The following is a 14,965-nucleotide window of genomic DNA, read 5'->3' as shown; positions in this document are numbered from 1 at the left end:
TATTAATATATTTGAAAAATTTAATTTTCATTCATTTTCAGTTCTGAATTGTTTCCCTTCTACCTTCCCTCTCCTCATTCATTGAGAAAGCAAAAGAAACAAAACTCATTATAAGTATGTATATTCAGTCAAAACAAACTCCTGCATTAGTCATGTCATATCTATAAATATGCATATATGTCTTTATACTCTGAGTCCATTACCTCTCTATTTGGAGGTAGATAGCATATTTCATCAAGAGTACTCTGGAACTATTCCATTTTTTTTTTTTTTTGTGAGGCACTTCGGGTTAAGTGACTTGCCCAAGGTCATAGAACTAGTAAGTGTCAAGTGTCTGAGGCTGGATTTGAACTCAGGTCCTCCTGAATCCAGGGCTGGTGCTCTATCCACTGTGCCACCTAGCTGCCTCTATTCCATTGTGTTTATCAGAGTTTCTAGGTCTTTCAAAGTTGTTTTTCTTTACAGTAATATTGTTTGTTCTCCTGGTTCTGCCCATTTCACTTTGCATTAGTTCATCTGTGCCTTTCCAGGTTGCTATAACTTATTCTACCATTCAGCGCCTTTTCAGTTTCTTTGCCACCATGAAATGAGCTGTTATAAATATTTTTATATTTATGGATTCTTTTCCTCTTTCTTTACTTTCTTTGGTGCATAGACTTAGTAGTGATATCACTGATTCAAAGAGTATGCACAAGTTTTTGGGACATAATTTCAAATTGTATGACTGAATTTGAAAAGCACATGAGGTAATATAAGTCAAAGGTGGCATAAACAGAACATATTGATTTGTTTATAAAAGTGTATTTATAAAACGACTAGCATTCATTATCAAATTAGAAGAAATATGGATCCATGTAAAGAAGTTAATGTCCTAAGGATATTATTCATTTTGATTAATATTTAGCATACAGATATGTGTAACTTTCTGAAAATGTTTAAATGAATGATTAAACCATATGTAGTGGGCATCCTCTGGCCTTCCTTCTCTCCCAGAGTCAGGTTAGCTACATTTGCCTTCAGGTCTTAGGGTATCCTGAGGGATTGGGGTAGTTTTTCCTCTATTGCCATAAACTTGATCCCCTCCCCAATTCCATGTAACCACTTTTGATTGGATTTTTACAAAGCGATATATACTTCAAAGACATAAAAAACAAACTTAAAAGTACCTCAGGGACATATTCTATCCTAACCACTTATGTCTCTGGGAGAGAAGGTTAGAGACTAAGCTAAGTTCCTACATAGTAGGCATGACATAACTCCTGGATGAGCTACATCTCTGCTACTATTAGGCTGGGGTCCTGAAGATAACACGTAAAAGACACTCCTCATTCCTTGGTACATCAGTGCTATGCTGGCGATGAAATCCAGCTTGAGGTCTGACTTATAGATTCTTGTGACCTGTTCTCACAGCTTTTCAAAACCCTAAAAGTCAGCACGGTCTCTCACCAGATATCATGAGCCAAGGAATTACCAAATAAAGCCAAAAAAGAAATAGGTAGAAGTCAGCTGAAATTAACAGAACTTTGTGAATGCCTCTGTAGCCAAACAAAGCTATCCTTCTTTAATAGCTGTTTGATAGACCAATTTCAAAATATTCTATAGATGTATTCTATACTCTCTACAAGGCACTTATGCATCATGCCCCCAAGATCAGATCTCCCTCCCAGTTTCTCCAGATGGAGAGAAGCCTCTCCAGGTACTCTGTATAGGTACCCAACCCTTTACACATAGTCTATAAAGTTTTAACAGTGCTACAAGTGAAACAACGAAATAAGATATTCAGTTTACTTTTGCCCTGAACTCTGATTAAGGATATATTTAGTTGAGAATAAACAGAGAAGTGAAGCTTTTCAGTCAGTCATTTTCCAGTTGTGTATGTTTATTTCAGTTGTGTACAACTGTTGATGACCCCATTTGGAGTTTTCTTGGCAAAGATACTGAAGCGGTCTGCCATTTCTTTCTCCAGCTCATTTTATGGATGAGGAAACTGAGGCAAATAGGGTTAAGGGACTTGCCTGGGATCACAAAGCAAGTAAAAGTGTCTGACCTTGATTTGAATTCAGGAATATGGGACTTCCTGACTCCAGGCCCAGCACTCTATCCACTGCATCACCTAGCTGCCTTAAGTGAAGTGAAGCTTAAAATATATTAAATATGTGGAAGTGATATTTTTCTCCTCAAAATACATTGAAACCACCCTTGAAACTTAATTAGCTCCGAGGATTAAGGGCTCAGGCTGTTGAAATAATTTCTTGGTTACCCGAGTATGAAATAGACATAATGGGGAACTCAGGCAAGGGAGGATCATTCAACTTCGGATCTCTTCAACACATAGCCTCCTTGAATACGCTGTCCTTATGGCTATGCAGATCTCCTTTTGTTAAGTGTCAAATGGCCTATGAGTGTCTTATTTCATTTTTTGATCAAATTTAAATTACTTACGGATGGGCCTGAGTCAGGTTATTTCAGAACAAAAAAACATTATCTTATGAATTCTCTTTGTAGGATTAAGAAAATGACCTAAACTGCTCTTAAAAAACCCTCTACCAACCTACACAATCTAAGGATCATAAAGTTAAATGATTTGCCCATGGTCATATAGCTATTAAGTATCAGAGATAGGATTTGAATACAGGTTTTTCTGACTCCAAGTTCAGCAGCACTCTGGTTGGTTGGTTGTTGCCCTTTATTCTTTTTTTTTTTTTTTTTTGGTGAGGCAATTGGGGTTAAGTGACTTGCCTAGGGTCACACAGCTAGTAAGTGTTAAGTGTCTGAGGCCAGATTTGAACTCACGTACTCCTGACTCCAGGGCCAGCGCTCCATCTACTGTACCACCTAGCTGCCCCCTGTTGCCCTTTATTCCTTTTTTTAAAAAAAATTATTTATTTATTTATTTTTATTTTGGGGCAGGCAATAGAGGTTAAGTGACTTGCCCAGGGTCACACAGCTAGTAAGTGTCAAGTGTCAGAGGCCGGATTTGAACTCAGGTACTCCTGAATCCAGGGCCGGTGTTTTATCCACTGCGCCACCTAGCTGCCCCCTGCCCTTTATTCTTTTTTTTTTTTTTTAAGTGAGGCAATTGGGGTTAAGTGATTTGCCCAGGGTCACACAGCTAGTAAGTGTCAAGTGTCTGAGGCCAGATTTGAACCCGGGTCCTTCTGAATCCAGGTCCAGTGCTTTATCCACTGTGCCACCTAGCTGCCCCTGCCCTTTATTCTTGATGAGGACCAAAATGACATCACTCTGTCAGGATCAATGTACAGTGTATCTGATGGTAGCTGAATAGACCAATACAGTTTGGGAGGTTCCACCAAGGCCAGGCACTAATAGTCCATATGAACATATGAGTGGTCATGGCTCTAAATTTGTGCATCTCACATTTCCTTTGAAACTTTGAGATTCTGCTTTGCTCATAGAGCATAGCACCTTCTTTGATGTGGGCACACCAAGCTGGGCAGTCCTGTGCCAGTGTCTCCCATCTCTCCCAATCAGTTCCAAAGTTCTTCAGAGAGAATGTCTTTATATTACTCCTTTTGACTTCAGTGTAAATACTTGCCTTATCTGAGTTATCAATAAAATAGTCTTTTAGGAACAATGTGGCCAGCCCATCAGAGTTGTGCTCTCTGTAGTAGAGTTTAAATTCTTGGCACTTCAGCTTCAGAAAGAACCTTAGCTCCTAGTAGCTTATCTTGCCAGGTGTTCTTCAGAATCTACCTCATATTCAAATGGAAGTGATTCTGTTTCCTGGCACGGTACTGGCCTCTTCAGGTTTCACAGGCATACAACAGTGAAGTCAGTACAATGGCTCTGTAGACCTTCAGTTTGGTAGACTGTCTAATACTGCTTCTCTCTCATGTCTTTCTTTGGAGCCTCCCAAACGCTGAGGTAGCTCTGGAAATATGTGCATCAACCTCTGTGCCACAGAACATTATACATGAAACACTTGCGCTCTAAATCATTTTCCAAGCTGGCTCAGAAATGATTCCATTAACATAGAGATGAAATATCTTGGTTCATATGGGTCACCAATTTATATTATTTAGAAACATAAATGTTACTGATAAGGAGCATAACCAAGATGGTAGAGTAAAGGCAGGGATTTGCCTGGGCTCTCCCAAATTCACCTCCAAACAACATTAAAATAATAACTCAAAACAAATTCCAGAGCAGTAGAACCAACTTTAGAGTGAAACAACTTTTTTTTTTTTTTTTTTGGTGAGGCAATGGGGGTTAAGTGACTTGCCCAGGGTCACACAGCTAGTAAGTGTTAAGTGTCTGAGGCCAGATTTGAACTCAGGTACTCCTGAATCCAGGGCCAGTGCTTTATCCATTGCGCCACCTAGCCGCCCCAGTGAAACAACTTTTTAGCTTAAGACAACATGAAAAGTCAGTAGAAATGTGTCTCACTGGGAGTGAGAGTGGAGCACAGTCCAACACAAGGTGCACCATGATGCCAGGCAAGCCAGTAGCAGGCGTTAGGTGTGACTGAATCAGGAGGGTGGTGGTTTCTAGAGCTCTCAGCCCACAGACAATAAGGAGGTGGAGCAGTTGGCTAGAAGAAGATTACAAGAGACCCTTTGCTGGCACTGGGAATAGGACTCTATTGCATTGCTCATATGTGGTTCTGGGTTGCAGTCCCAGGGTGAGGAGGAGTACTAGTTTGAGCAAGGGCCCCAGTCATAGTTATAGGACAGAAAAGAATCTTTGTGGTCACTTGCAGATTAGAGCATAGGCCAGGAGAACAGTGACCACACCTCTTCTTAGATCATATCCCCTTGGAAGAACTGCGAGTTTGCTAATCCCAGACTTAGCTCTGAAAACAGCAGCATAAAAACCCTGAAATTTGTAACAGTGTCCCCTCTACTCCAAGAGCAGAGCCCAACTTTAACATAAAGCTCAAAGTCGAGAAATAAGCTGAAAAAATAAACAAACAATGAAAAAAACACCCTTATCACAGAAAATTTCTACGATGATGAGGAAGATCAAAACACAAACTCAAAAGACAACAAAATCAAATCAGCTACCTGCAAAGCTTAAAAGAAATATGTGAATTGGTCTCAGGTCTCAGAAGAGCTCAAAAAGAAGAGAATAAGAGAAATAGAGGAAAAATGGAAAAAGAATTGAGAGTGATACAAGAAAACAATGAAAATAGAGTCAATAGCTTGATAAAGGAGGTGCAAAAATACTGGAAAACCCACGTTAAAAACAGAATGGGCCAAGTGGTAAAAGAGGCACAAAAATCTGTTGAAGAGAAGAACTCCTTAAAAAGCAGAGTTGGTCAAATGGAAAAAAGAGGTAGAAAAATTCACCGAGGAAAAGAACTCCTCAAAAAGTAGAATTGTCCAAATGGAAAATGAAGTATGAAACCTCACTGAAGAAAATCATGCATTAAAAGTATAATTGGGCAAGTGGAAGGTAATGACAATATGAGACATCAAGAATCAATAAAACAAAATCAAAAGAATGAAAAAACATAGAAAAAAATTGAAATATCTCAGTGGAGAAACAACTGACCTAGAAAATAGATCAAGGAGAGATAATCTAAGAATTATTGGGTCACCTGAAAGCCATTATCAGAAAAAGAACCTAGATATCATATTTCAACAGATGATAAAAGGAAACTGCCCTGGTATTCTAGAACTAGAGGGTAAAATAGACTGCCAATTAACTCCTGAAAGAGATCCCAAAATGAAAACTTTCAGGAATATTGTACCCAAATTCCAGAGGACTATTGCAAGCAGCCAGAAAAAAAAAAAACAATTCAAATATCATGGAGCCAAAGTCAGGATAAGACAAGATCAATCAGCTTTTACATATAAGGATTAGAGGGTTTGGAATATGATATTCTGGAGGGCAAAGGAGCTCAGATTACAACCAAGAATCATCACCCAATAAAACTATGTATAATCCTTCATGGGTAAAAAATGATATTTAATGAAACTTTCAAGCATTCTTCATGAAAAGATCAGAGCTGAATAGAATATTTGATTTTCAGATACAAGATTCAAGACAAGCATAAAAAGGTAAATAAGAAAGAGAAACCTTAAGGGATTTGATGTACTTAGACAATTCACATTCCTATATGGGGAGATGATACTTGTAATTGTAAGCACTTTCTCATTATTGGGGCAGTTAGAAGGAATATACATAGACAGAGTATACAGGTATAAGTTGACTATGATGGAATGATTCCTAAAAAATTAAGGGGTTAGAAAGATGGATGCGCTGGGAGAAGGGGGAGGAATAGGCAGAATGGGGGTAAATAACACATAAAAGAAGTACAAAAGAGCTTTCACAGTTGAGGGGAAAATGGGGGGGGCGTGGTAAAGCTTGAATCTTGTTCTCATCAGAATTGGCTCAAAGAAGGAATAAGACCCACACTCAGTTATGTATAAAAATCTGTTACCCTACAAGGGAAGCAGAAAGCCATGAGGATAAGAGAAGGAGGCTGCTGATAGAAGGGAGGGTAGATTGGAGGAGACAGTGGTAAGAAACAAAATACTTTTGAGGAGGTCAAGGGTGAAAGGAGAAAGAGAGAGGATAAACAGGGGGAAAAGTAGGATGGAGGGAAGTGCACAAATAGTCATCATAACTCTGAATGTGAATGGGATGAAGTCACCCATAAAACAGAAGTTGATAGTAGTGTGGATTAAAAACCAGAATCATAAAATATGTTGTTTACAAGAAAGATACTCGAAGCAGAGAGACACAAGTATTAAACAAAAGGGGGGGGGGCTGTAACAGAGTCTATTATGCTTCAGCTGAAGCAAAAACCAAAACCCCAAAACAATTGTAGCAATCATGATCTTAGACAAAGTAAAAGCAAAAATAGATCTAATTAAAAGAGACAAGTAGGGAAGTACACTTTCCTAAAAGGTACTAGAGACAATGAAGTAATATAAATACTAAACATATGTGCACCAAATGGCATAGCATCAGAATTCTTAAAGGAAAAATTAAATGAATTACAGGAGGAAACAAGACATTAAAACTATACCAGTGGTGGACTTTAACTTTCTCCTCTCAAAACTAGATAAATCTGGGGCAGCTAGATGACACAATGGATAGAGCACCGGCCCTGGAGTCAGGAGTACCTGAGTTCATATCCAGCTTCAGACACTTAATACTTAACTAGCTGTGTGACTCTGGGCTAGTCACTTAACCCCAATTGCCTCACTAAAAAAAAACCAAACAAAAAACTAGATAAATCTAACCACAAAATAAACAAGAAGTTAAGGAAGTGAATAGAATTTTTGAAAAATTAGTTATGATAGATCACTGGAGAAAATTGATTGGAGATAGAAAAGCATATACCTTTTTCTCAGTAGTACATGGTACCCACACAAAAATCGACCACATATCAGGACACAAAACCTCACAATTTCTGCAGAAAAGGAGAAATATTAAATGCATCCTTTTAAGATCATAAAGCAGTAAAATCAATTCAATAAAGGGCCATGGAAATATAGATTAAAATAATTAGAAACTAAATGATTAAATCCTAAAGAATGAGTGGGTCAAAGAACAAATCATTAAAGAGAATAACAACAATAGGACAACATACCAAAATTTATGGGATGTAGTCAAAGTTGTACTTAGAGGAAAATGTATATCTCTAAATGCATACATCAGTAAAATAGAGAAAGAGAAGATCAATGAATTGGGCATAGACTAAAACAATTAGAAATAGGACAAATTAAAAATCCCTAATTAACCAAGTTAGAAATCCTGAAAATCCACAGAGATTAATAAAATTGAAAGGAAACCATTGAATCAATAAATCAAACTAGAAGCTGGTTTTATGAAAACCCAATGACAAACCACTGGTTAATCTGAATTTAAAAAAAGAAAGAAGAAAACCAAATTACCAGTATCAAAAATTAAAGGGGCAAATTTACCACCAATGAAGAGAAAATTAAAACAAATATTAGGAGCTATGTTGCCCAATTATGTGCTAATAAATCTAACAATTTCAATGAAATGGATGGCAATTTACAAAATATAAATTGTCCAGATTAACAGAAGAGAAAATAAAATACTTAAGTAACCCTCTCTTACTTAGAAAAAGGAAACTGAACAAGCCATCAATGAGCTCCCTAAGGAAAAAAAATCCCTAGGGTCAGATGGATTCACAAGTGAATTCTTTCAAACATTTCAATTAATTCTAATATTATATGCAGTATTTGTACAAATATGAAAAAAGGGAGTCCTATCAAATTCCCTTTATGACACAGCTATGTTTCTGATACCTAAATCAGGAAGAGTAAAAACAGAGAAAGAAAAATATACATCAATTTCCTTTATGAATATTGATGCAAAAATTTTTAGCAAATTGCTAACAAGAAGATTATAGCAATATATCAAAAAGATCATACACTATGACCAGATTGGATTTATACCAGGAATGCAGAGATGGTTAAGTATTAGGAAAACGATCAATATAATTGACCATATCAATGACAAATCCAACAGAAATCAGATGATTGTCTCAATAGATGCAGAAAAAGCTTTTGACAAAATACAAATGCATTCCTATTAAAAAACACTAAAAAGCATAAATTAGTGTCTTTTTATTTTTAAATTTACAAATATTTTCAAAGAAATAACTTTTTAGATTCTTTTTATGTCTAGGAAAGAAAAAAAATTACACTGACTCAGAAAAACCCCACTACATTTAGACTTTTTTTTTGGTTGTATTATATTTGAGACAGGGAAAATGCAGAGTTCCAGTGCTGGAACACTTCAACAAAAATAAAATCCTTGATGTTTTCCACTGCAGAGACAAAGATTATATTGAGTTATGAAGAAATAGAAAGGAATCAACTGTATAGGATCATGAATTTTCTTTTGTCTATTTTTCCATATTATTGAACTGTACTTTAAAGATTGAAGTTGAGTACAACCATAGTAGAGCACTGTATATTATAGTGCTTTTTTAAACTACTACTTCTAATGAAAAAAGAGAAACTAAAGGACATTGGGTAGAAATTACCCATATAAAATAGCTCTAAGTGTTTTGAAAACTAAGGGGAAATGAATTTCTAATCAGCTACTCATCTCACTCATTGTTTAGAGATGAAAGGAAAGGAAATCAACATTCCCACCAAATACAACTGCTATAAACCAGTCAGGTTTTGATTTTCACACAGAAAAGAAAAAAATTAATATAAGTCATCTTTCTTGACCAGGCTCAAAGGTAAAATCAGTTATTTTTTTTCTAAAGGAAGACAAAAGATAAGTGGTCTAATTTACAAAAATGAGAACTGTGATCTGTATTGAATTGTGTAGGCTTTATGGCTTCATTAAATCAGCTCCTTGATCAATTAGCTGAAACTTTTAGTTGACTTTGATTCAGGATTTGACTCTATTGTGTTCTCTTCTGTTACATATTTGGGCCACACCTTTTTACTTGTGTAACTTTCCTGTAGCCTGTCTAGGCAAAATGTTACTGCCAGAGTATGTCATTTCCTGAAACTGAGTAATAAAAGTTATGTAGGAAATTCTCTAAGTAATGTGCATGTCTGTATTCATTGTCTGACTGTTAGCTGCTATTGTTGTTGTTGTTGTTGTTATCAGGAGAAAGAAAAACAAAAAAACATGTGACCCTGAACTTATGGATTCAGTTTTGAAAATTTCTTAATTAATCATTTCACAGAACATACAGGCAAATCCCAAGGGTGTCCAAGTTTCTTTGCCTTTGTGACTTTTGCCAAGTGGCAATATTCCCAGTGGCCTTGTATGATTTTAGTGAACTGAGGAAATTTTGAGTATGTATTTGGATTTTTAGTAAAATAAAGACACTTTCTTCTTGTTTTGTTTACTTTGATTCATAAAATTCTAAAATCTTTAAATTTGCACATGTTGTAGGAGAAAAAGTAAAAGGTGTAATTAAGATGCTTTGAGGATTAGACATTTACTAGAAACTTTAAAGTATTAAAAAAAAAAACTATTAATAAATATCTCTTGTCTCTGTTAAGTGAACTTTACCTGACAGCTTCCTTTCGTGAGGAAGTCACAAGGCCAGGGATCCTTGATTTATCTGATTCCTTATAAATAATGATACAGGACAGAAACCGTCAATACCTGGTGGTCCTGTTTGGTAGACATATTAACTATGTAGGTCTCCAGGGACTAGCCTATGTGAAACTGCACAGTACTTGGCCCAGTTGGCCCATCACCTGCATCCTGCTTCAGTGCAGAATGTTACACACAGTGCATAGCTAATCACACCTGCCCAAGCAGTCAGTCACAAGCAATTGACACTTCTTTTTAATTAGGGAAAAAAAAGCAAATCTTGGCTGTATGTAGTCAAGAAAAACAACATTGTTTTTAGGGTCCCTTATCTCTCTGCTCCCAAATATCCTGTTTCTTCGAGTCATGTAGCCAGGACCAATAGAAACCTCTTCCTGCCATTGGCTGACTTCATTTCCCAGACTTAGCACAATCTCATCCGCTTTAAACAACCTCATCAAAACTACTTTCTGGTCAGAGAGAAGCAATAATTATTATTATCAATAATTAACGATTAATAAACTTGAATGCACTATGGCCAGCACTATTAAGGTAAGGATGGGTACTTTTTGATTTGATAGTAACTTTTTTCTTGTTACTCTGCTTTTGATTTCCTTTATCAACATAGATAAGTTAGGATTGGGTAACACCCCCACTGCCACAATAGAGGACAACAAGATTTCCTTTGTACTGCCTAGTAAATTTCCTTTTTCCTACTCCAACCATCCGCAAGGTTTAAAAACTTCAAACTCAGAAAAAAAATAGGGTTTTTAAATTAACCACTCAGTACCATGGATTACTTTTGCAAAGCCATATTTTGCGGAACCTTTGAATTTTCATTTTCTTTAACTATCATTTTGTACGACTGGGATGTATATCTGACTAGAAGCTGAACTAACCTGGAAAGCAGTAGCAGGCTGAGTAAAAAATGTTCTTACAAATGTTTAATTTTGGGATACTTTTGAATAACATTCTGATGCTCAACAATGCAAAGCCTTTCAAATAGAATTGAAGGGACACCTGGCAAGCCATTCTTCTCAATGGAACTTACAGTTATTATTAGTTGGTTGTGTGAGATCTACATGCTGATGGCTACTTTGTATAGAATACAAATTATGTTCATCTACATATGTGTGCAAAATGTTTGTGATTCAGTGGTACTAAGAAAATAGAGTATCTAAGTTCTTTGTTAACAATGCTTAAGTTTTATTTAGAGCAAAATATTTTTGCTGTTTTTAGAAGTAATAACTTTATGGCTGATTCTCTGACTGTAAATAAAGCCATGTATTTTCTTTGCATGTATTTCCATAGAGATACAATGTAGATAACTATAGTGATAGTTGTAAAGATAAAATTCTAAATATGGCCTAATTTTTAGAAATTACATTAATTTTATGTATCCTGCAAATCAACAAGGCCTGACTATATTTAAGTACTATCATATATATTTTCAGTGACCCCATGACTTGGAGATACTTTTGTACTTTTCTACTATTGCCCAAACACCACCACCAAAAAGGAACCAAATCAGACCCCAAATACAGGAGGAGATTGTGTTTATTACATGCTATTAACTTTGCTACAAAATGTTGAAGTGAAATTTGTGTTTTTATTTAAGATTCTAGTTCACGTTAAAAAAAACTCAGGAAAATGGAAAAGTTTGTCTAGAAATAAGTGTGGAGAGCCAAAACAGAAAAAAAAATCGCTTTAGTTGGGTTTTATTGTAATCTGTAAGAATGATACATTACAGCGGATTTTCTTCTAATGCTATTCCTGGATCATAGCAGAAATATTAATTTTATTTTCTTTGCTATATTAGGCTTTTAAAATGTTATGTTATATTGTGTTATGCTTTGTTATGTTATGCTGTGCTATGTTTCAGGGAACATGATGTGACCCATGGTATTTAAAAATTCATGTACCAGCGAACTATGAATTGTCATTTTATGGAGACTTCTACTAGTTTAATCTAGACAGGTCAGGTATTAGAACTTCTGTGTAACTAATTTGATAAAAGCAACAAATTTTTGAAAAAAAAGTTTTGATGTATTGTCATTTTTATTTATTAAAGACAGGAAAAGTTAAACTGTACATATGAAATGTTACCTTTTCTTTCCATTTACATAATGGATAATAGCTGTTTCATAGAAGCAAAATAAATAAATAAATGATGTTTTAATACTTCAGTGGATCTGTAATTTCACTGAAGTGGATACCCTCTTAAAGGTGCTGTTTGCAACCAATTCATGCCTTCTTATGTAGAATTCTTGCCGATGTTCCCCAATAAATTATTTCTACATAGGGCCTACCATATATACAATACACTTTGGAAATTTTGAGATATGTTGTATATCTTCATGAATTATGAAGCAGAGCTTGGCAAAAAATATAGTTTTGTACAAAACTATCCACAAAGGCACAAAACTATAGCATGCAAGAGGGCATCTATCAAGTCTACTGATATGTAAGTCCTTTATCTGAGCAAATAACTTTGCCCAAAGGGTAATGGAACTGTATCACCTTTTTGTTATACTAGAATACATTTAAATATGTACTTTTTGAAGTTAGAGTATTTTCAATATTGTTAATAAACATAAGTATTTCCTTATAAGTGTTTTACATTTTTACAGGATGATAGTTAATATGTTAACCATAGTGTTTATACATTATATATTTTTGTAAGCTATACATGTTCTAAATGAATCAATACTTATCACATGTTCAAATAAGGTAGGTCATTCTGCAAATAAGTACTTTTAATGCAAGTGTCCATTAATTTTCCTGAGTAATGAGATAATTTTATAAACTTGTTTTATATATGTAGTAGAAAAATATCTTGGACTGGTACCTTCAGGTTTATTTATATTAGCTAAAATTAGCAAAGAAATTATGGATATTTATTAAAATTGGGAAATATAGTCTCAATTATCTCAAGATAATATCTGATCTGATCTTCTATATCTTTTTATATTACAGGAAATAGACCAATTGCTTGATTAAACATAAAATTTATGACATAATTCAATTTTTGTGCTTCAATGTTAGATTTTATAATTAATATTTTAATGTACCTTTGGGTATTCCCTATTGAAGAACTAAGAATTGATATATCTAACCCATTGTATATAGTAATAGTAATTCCTTTTTACCCCAGTGGTAATTTGAAATTAGCAACAAAATTTATATAGCAAGAGAAATGTAAGTTTTTAATTAAACTGCATGTGTTATTGTTCTTTTATATATGAGTGTTCTTGGCTTTGAAGATTAGATTAAAAGATTTTTGCCTACAAATTTCAGGGAACCTGCATACTGGACTTAAAACTAAAGGGCACAATACAAATAACTTGATTAAGAGAAAGCCATATTTTGAATTACAGTTATAGCAAAGATTTGTTTCATGACGCAAAGAAACACATATACTTTAGTTACTTCATTTTCCAATGTAAATATTGGCATTTACCTCTCTCATAGAAATGTTTATAAAGTATTCCAAGTATAATGTAGCATTTAAGCGAAGAACAGCTAAGTCCCAACCTCATTAATTGAGAATGCTGAAGTTTATTAAAGAAACAAGATAGAAAGAATAGTATTATTCTTTCAATTGCCTTCTAAAATATTTTAAAATATTTCCTTGAAATACTAGCACAAGTTTCAGGGACTTAGCTAGTGCTTAAAAATACTTCCTGATTATGTAAATTCTTAAATGCTTATAATTTTAAACATGGACAAATACCAACAAACATGAGTATTTTATATACAAAGAACACAAAAGAAGACTGTATATGAAACCATGAATCTTCATTACATATATCATGTTTATTTTGAATTACATAATAAAGTCTACTAGTTCAAAAATTGCCTTTCTTGTTTCTTTCCCTCTGAAACTTCTATTCTTTTCTGAATTGTAAACAATGCTTTGTTTGTACTCTTCTTTTTTCTTCTTAATTCAGCAAATGCCAAATAATAGGCATTCTCATATAATAGTAGAATAGAAAAAGAGGAATATGAAATTGATAAAGTACAGAAGTTCAACCTCTCAAAGCTGCTCTGCTTGTATGTGCTTCTTGCCTTTTTGGTAAGGCAATTGGGGTTGTGACTTGCCCAGGGTCACACAGCTAGTAAGTGTCAAGTATCTGAGGCTGGGTTTTGAACTCAGGTCCTCCTGAATCCAGGGCCAGTGCTTGCTTCTTCCGTTCTTGGCAAATTCTAAGAACTTAAAATTTCTCTGTCTCTGTCTCTGTGTCTCGGTCTCTCTCTTTCTCCCTCTTTCTCTCCCTCTTCCTCTCTCCCTTCTCCTCTCCCTTATCTGTATCCTCTCTCATCTTCTCTTCACTCTACTGTTGAAAAAAAGAGCAAAAAACAAAGCCCTTATAACAATTCTGTGTTATTATGCAAAACAAATTGCCCCATTGGTGTCAGAAAATGTATGTCATATTCTGTACACTGAGTCAACCAGCTGTCCATGAGGAGGAGGGTAACATGTTTCATCATTAGTCCTCTGGAGTCACAGATGGTGATTGTATTAATCATAATTTTCAAGTCCTTCAGACTCATTCTTCTTTATAATGTTATTATTGTATAAATTGTTCTCTTATCTCTGCACACTTAACTGTATCAATTCATACAGGTGATGAGCTTCCCAGGTTTCTCCTAAAGTTCAATAGTATTCCATTACATTAATAGACAGCAATTTGTTTAGCCCCTCCACAGTTGATGGATACTAACTACATTAGTTTTAGGTTCTTTGCTATACAAAATGTGCTGCTTTATTTTGTGTGAATCTCTCTCTGTTTCCTTTGATCTTTTTTTGTGAAGTGATTCATATCTATTCCTATGCTTTCTAGTGTTTTTTAAAAAAGAGAAATAGATGTTAGAAATTGTCAGATTTTCTTTAGCATCTATTAATACAATCATGATTTTTATTGTTTTCTTATCATTATTGTCTATTATGTTT

The 14,965-nt window shown here is 34.9% G+C and overlaps 1 protein-coding gene across 2 annotated transcripts in view; it reads left to right on the top strand.

Moving 5' to 3' along the window:
• The window catches only part of ERG (ETS transcription factor ERG), a 292,844-nt gene that overhangs the window by 134,033 nt on the left and 143,846 nt on the right, over positions 1-14,965 (top strand). The window contains exon 1 of one of the 2 annotated variants that reach the window (XM_043993059.1): positions 10,442-10,563. The exons of the other annotated variant lie outside the window; for it this stretch is intronic. Coding sequence (XP_043848994.1) covers positions 10,546-10,563 — 18 coding nt within the window. The 5' untranslated portion in view covers positions 10,442-10,545. Of the gene's footprint in view, positions 1-10,441; positions 10,564-14,965 lie in introns of those variants that run through there. 2 annotated transcript variants of the gene reach the window in all.

The sequence above is a fragment of the Dromiciops gliroides genome, chromosome 3 (assembly GCF_019393635.1).
Source record: "Dromiciops gliroides isolate mDroGli1 chromosome 3, mDroGli1.pri, whole genome shotgun sequence".
NCBI classification, from domain to species: Eukaryota; Metazoa; Chordata; class Mammalia; order Microbiotheria; family Microbiotheriidae; genus Dromiciops; species Dromiciops gliroides.
The sequence above is the reverse complement of the archived record's forward strand: the minus strand, read 5'-3'. Positions and strand labels throughout refer to the sequence as shown.